General features: G+C 36.2%; 1 protein-coding gene across 1 annotated transcript in view; it reads left to right on the top strand.

Annotated features, from left to right (window-relative positions):
• Positions 1–6,099, top strand: part of LOC108692644 (SCY1-like protein 2) — a 13,968-nt gene that overhangs the window by 2,162 nt on the left and 5,707 nt on the right. The window contains exons 2-8 of the mRNA XM_018200992.1: positions 347–481; positions 620–847; positions 2,570–2,690; positions 3,084–3,167; positions 3,998–4,143; positions 4,824–5,069; positions 5,870–6,015. Of these exons, the coding sequence (XP_018056481.1) occupies positions 347–481; positions 620–847; positions 2,570–2,690; positions 3,084–3,167; positions 3,998–4,143; positions 4,824–5,069; positions 5,870–6,015 (1,106 nt within the window). The remainder of the gene's footprint in view (positions 1–346; positions 482–619; positions 848–2,569; positions 2,691–3,083; positions 3,168–3,997; positions 4,144–4,823; positions 5,070–5,869; positions 6,016–6,099) is intronic.

Genomic DNA, 6,099 nt, shown 5'->3' with positions numbered 1-6,099 from the left:
ATAAAAATATATTAATAAAATAATTAAGACGTAAACAAAATAAATGTTTTTATTTAGTAAATGCAATTGCAATTATAGTGAATACAATTATTTTTTAACATTCGCTTACTATTTATGAGGTAATATAATACATAAAAGATACGTTTAAAAAAAAAATTGACTATATTTGCTTGGCAACTATAAATATATTATTTTATAAGATGATATAACTATAAATTACATTTAAATTCTGATAATTGCAATCATTTCTTTCTCTCAGTGCAAGAGAGTGTTTAAATTCCAAGTTTACGATTCGTAGAGCGCGATAGCGGATAGAAGATGAACGAAAGCATTTATTCGCTCGCAGGAGGTCTCGATCTTTCTATTCGACAAACGATCCGTGGAGAAGCTACACAAGCCGAAACGCCGAGAAACGGTCACGGACATCCTACGCGCGGGAGCTGCTCAAATGGAGCGGTACTCACATCCGAAGCTTCTTCAGGTTCGTGTATACGCAAGGTATTCGCGGCAAGTGAATTCACTCGAGATATTTCGATCAATGCGCATTATATCGCAATTCGAGCGTTTTCGCGAGCCACTCCGTAGATCGATCACGCGCTATATTTGACCGGCGATGTAGGCGTACAAAGTGGAGGAGTGCGCGGACACGTTGGCCTTCGCGTCGGAGCCAGTCCTTGCCAGCTTAGCGAATGTCCTGGCGTACAAGGAGCAGTTGGCAAATACGATCGCGGCGCAATCCTCGGGGCCGATGGGTAAGCAGAACCACCCGCCGACCACCAGCCATCGTTCGACCTTTGTCAAGGAGTACGAGCTGCTCGAACTGGAGGTCAAGTACGGGCTTCTACAGGTAAGAGAGCGCGACATTGACAAAAGAGGGATCACCGATAATACATTTCTGGGGGCTTAGGGGAATAGCTTCCCTAATTGGGCTTTGAAAACATTTAATAATTTTTCATCTCTCTCTGTAAAAATTACAAAATTCAAATTCGTGCCTCGACAAAAATTTTGCGAAAAATGTTTAAGAAGACTCAGCATAGTAAAAGATATTTTTTATTTGTAATATAAAAAATTAAAAAATCAGTTCATTCACACAAATTTTTGTTGAAAACTTCATATTGATGATTGATTAATAAATTCGAGTAATGAATTTAACACAATACGATTATGTTATTTAAATAGTTTGTTAAATTGATATTCAACATTTATATAGTGTCAAAATGATTTATGAATAAGTAAACAAATAACATAAAAACAATGTGCTTTAAAACGTAAACTCTAAAATAAGAAAATAAATAAAATAGATACGTGTTAATTTTTTTGAAAAAAAATAAAAAATTTTGAAAAAGAATAAAATTTTTTGCTTTCAAATAGTTTACTTACAAATTGTGTTAGTGCTACATTTTTGTATTAATTTTTTTTACATAATATTTGTATTACTTTCTAAAATATTCATTTCTTGTATTAAATTAATACAAAAATTTCAGTGGATCGTTTGGGACCCGATTAACGTGAAAAAGATAATTGTTACTATCTTCTTTGCTATACCTTTGTATACCTCGATTTTCGGAAACCTCTCTTGTTTGTCTATGTATCTATTCTCGCGGACTTTGCGACCTCAAATCCGGGGCACTGATAATGGAGTTCGTCCATTAGCAGTTAAGTCATATAAAACAAGAGTACGGAGAGAAGAGGAACAAAGTGATGTGTTTTTAAGCGCTTATACTCGTGTTATTACAATATCGCCATTGTGCTTTTTTCTACATACTCCTTCCATCTCTTCTTTTTCTAATAGACACACGATCGAAGGTTTCCATAAAATTACCTTGTGTTATTACATTGTAACGAGCGTGTACGTTGCAGCACGAAATTAGGTAATACCTATATAATAGCAAATAGAGGAGAGGCAATTTCGATGTACGAGTACGCATGTATGACCGTGACATTGTGCGTAAGCACGGAATCGTAGCGCGTAGATGCGATAACGGGGTTGCGGAAAATTAAGTCGAATCCGAGCGCATGCGTGCAATAAGGGATGGTAAAAGGGAGAGAGAGAGAGAGAGAGAGAGAGAGAGAGAGAGAGAGAGAGAGAGAGAGAGAGAGAGGGAGAGAATGGTCAAAGTGAATTTTTTCAAAAACGAATTCCCGATTGTAACCACGCGAAATCAACTCCAATGCCGCGCTTCGATGTAGTTCACATAATAGAATGTATTACGAGGGAGCGTAATAGAATGTCTAATGCCGTCAACCCTCTCAAACCACGAGTTAGACTTGTGCCACTCTCTAATAGCGATCGCGTTTAGTAATTCAGTTTAATGATTCGAATTTGCAATTATATCTTTCACGAAGAGTAATTTTATATGTATTCGTTACGGAAAACAAACGGAAATTCGAAATGTAAAAAAAGGGCTAATTATTAGATTATTTACTTTTTACTTTTAAAAATTATTTGAAGCATAATGATTAAAGGAACAACGAAAAGTATATGACGTTATTAAAAATAATATTGGAATAAAAAAGCGAGAGTCCAGATAGTTAGATTTATGAATTTTTTATTGCTTACATTTTGCAGATCACGGAAGCCCTATTATTTCTTCATGGCAACTGTAAATTTCTTCATAGAAACGTTTGCCCGACGAGCATCATTATCACAAAAAGAGGCACGTGGAAGTTATCGGGGTTCGAGTTTATCGGTGAGTCTAATCTCGTCATCCTTCGTACTAAGGATAGCGAAACTAATCGAAGTTTATCCATTTTTAGTAAGTATCAGCCATTTTTTATCAATTAAAACATTACCTACTCATCAAATTATCGAATCATCAAATACTATGAAATATAATTCATCGATAAATGAATATATAATGACAAAATTATATTAACAAATTTGAAGGATTAGGAGTCATTAAATCTTGAAATTATTTCCTTGTGCACATTGCGACTTGGTGTACTAATACATTATACAGTAGAAATAAAATCGATGAAAGGCAAATGACGTATCGGTTAGACGTGATATCGAAGGCTAAAAAAGACAGATGCGCGATACCTTTTACGCTGCAGTTTTAGTCAGAATATATTTCGCTTGTTAGAGGGTGCCAAGGAAATACCGATAACCGTGCAGTCATGGACGAAGCACATGCCGAAAATGACTCAGCCGAATCTCGATTATATAGGTGAGACATCGTAAAGATTGTCGTTAACGCACACCCACGCTGGGAAAGCCGCTTTTAATATCTATTGCCACATGTTTTACGAGCCTTACAAGTTTGATAAAAAGAATCAGATTTATCTTTCGTTAACGTTTAACACGTTAAAAGCATTCTCGATCTCTCGTATGAAAAGAAGCTGCTCTCTGTCTATAAATAGAAATGGTTTTTCTATAAACGAACATTTTGTATAAATATATTTTTATACAGAGAATCTCTTTAGTGTGATAGAAATAAGCAAATCAATCTCTCTGTACAATTGGAAGATGTAAAGCTGTATTTTGAGCATACATTTATTAATATTTAACTCGGTTTGATTTTCATCCCGTGTTTCCCTTCTCGATTACATAAAGCAATTTCGTATTTAACATTAAACGTGCAACGAAAATAGAAATCTAATTATACAGTCGTCACAATAACACAACGTGAACTCTGTTTTATAATCAAAACATTCAATAAACTCTGATCAAATGTAAAATGTAAAGCGAGTTTGTTCTACATGTTAAAAAAATAGATTTGCTTACACGTGTAAGAAAAAAAAGAAATAAATTCGGTAGCGTCAACGGGATCGGATTTATGCAAGAAACTTCATTAATTCCGAACTTTAGCGATAAAACGGGCTACTGCTTTCCATCCGGCAGCTTCAATCGAGCCATAGCGAGCTCTCCGAAAATTACTGGGATAGCTTTCCGCACGTGGCGATGCGATACGATTTCCTATTTGCATTGTTGATGATTCTTCTCGATCACCTAGGTCGACTGGAGATTTGTTTGTAACGGCCGCGCAACATGTTACAGCACCAGAGGTGCAGCAGAAAAAGCTCGGGAGCTTCTCCAGCGACATGTACAGCCTAGGGATGACGATATGCGCGATTTATAATCAGGGCCGGCCACTCATACAGGCGAATCACAGCTGCTCGGATTATCTCAAGCAACTCGAGACCGTAAGTTAATCTGTTCGCGAGACGCAGACGAGACGATATTCCTTTCGAAAGCACGCGAAGAAATCATAGGATGATCTTTAAAAGTATTTAACTCTCGAGAGACACGGAATCTCTCTTCGCCTTCTCATCGCTCTGATCTTCGTAAATAAACTTTGTTCCTTTCAGTTGCGCTTCCTCAAGTTGTCAGTTCACTTTTGAAAGAACTTTTGCTGAAGTATCAAAAAATTGAGCTAGATACAGATCTGAAAATAATCTTGTTTGTTCATAAAATAATTATGTAGGATATGTTTAAACGTTACTTAAGGAATACACCAGTTAAGTTAAGAGAAAGTTAAAATAACCTTATTTTGACGTCATGAAAGTTAAAATGGTGATTTTTTCTTACAAAATTTGAATGTTTATTGACGTTAAGAGTCGAAATAAAGAATTTCTTGTATGATGGCAATGCTGCAAAAAGTTTTAATATTCTAGCAATCAGTTTAAAACGTTCTTTATTTTGATGATTATCTGGCTGAATTTTTAGATACTTTAGCAAAACTGTTCTTTCCTGTTCTTTTTTATCGTTGTGTAAATGGCACTTCGAAAATCGCAATTCCGCCGAATGTTTGATCGAAAAGTAAAAGAGAAAAGTAAGAAAGTAATGCTGAAAAGAGACATTAGATTGTCATTTTCTATACTAGCTTGACGATCAAGTTGCCGTTCTTTTGCCACTGATACCGATACCACTTCGGGAAGCTGTGACGCGACTTTTGCACAAGGACCCCAAGCAGAGACCGACTGCGCAAGTTTTAACCATGATCAAGTTCTTTCAAGACCCATTCGTGCACGCCCTGCAATTTCTCGACGTCAGCAAGATGAAGGACGTGCATCAGAAAGAGCACTTTTATACGACGACTTTGAGAGAACTTCTGCCGTATATGCCAAAGGTATACGCGAATCATGTCATGACGTTATATGTGTATATTCAGGATGGACTTGGAGTGAATTAGAATCGCAAAGAATTGGAACGAAGAATCGGCTATCTAAAGGCTAGCTTGAATCTTGATATAAATCATAATGTATGCATATCCCTTTGAGATGCTTATCGAAGATGCCTCACAATTCTTCTCATTTTATAATAATGATAATCCGCTTTTTGCTAATTATTCTACTATAATCCCTCACAGTTCATTTTCTGCATTTTAATGCACCGAGAACATCCTTTCCGTAATTCCGAGCGAATCCAATAGATTTCCGATAGATTATTATAGAGATGTAAAGAAGAAATGTTAAAACATTTAGTGAAGCAAATGAGATCTTCGACAGAATAATGCAATGAATTTTCCATGATAAGCAAAAGATTGATTGATTATGCTCTTTCTTTTTTTGACATCTTTGAACACCTGATTTTATTGGAACCATGTTAAAACAATTTCTTTTAAATTCAATTCAAGAACATTTTAATAAATATAATTCATATAAATTAATTTTTTTTTTCAAAATTTTAACATACGCATTATTATGTAAATCTGATGCCAGATGACGTCAATAGAATTGAATAACTTCAACGGACAATGTCTTCGAATTGATGATTGACATTACGATATCTGAAGAGGTTAATATGTTTAGCATTATTTTACAATATGCTAGATCGCACCATGTTTACACTGTGATCCAAATTCCAATTCATCAATCGTACATGCTTCCGCGAAATGTCGCGTGTCACACAAACGTTCTCTGTTTGCAGAAACTCTGGTATCAGCACATCTGGACGTATCTTCACGCGGAGCTGCAGACGCAGGAAGTGCTGTCAGCCGTGCTGCAGCCTATGCTGTACATTGTCCAAAGCAGCACGAAGGAGGAATACGAACGGATTGTGTTTCCCACGCTTAAGTACGTATTACATACAGAACGAGAGACGCGGAAATGAGCGCGAGACCGCGCGAAATAGGCACGTCTCTCATCTCAACCTCTCTT

This window comes from Atta colombica, unplaced genomic scaffold (genome assembly GCF_001594045.1).
Source record: "Atta colombica isolate Treedump-2 unplaced genomic scaffold, Acol1.0 scaffold78, whole genome shotgun sequence".
Classification (NCBI taxonomy): Eukaryota; Metazoa; Arthropoda; class Insecta; order Hymenoptera; family Formicidae; genus Atta; species Atta colombica.
The sequence above is the reverse complement of the archived record's forward strand: the minus strand, read 5'-3'. Positions and strand labels throughout refer to the sequence as shown.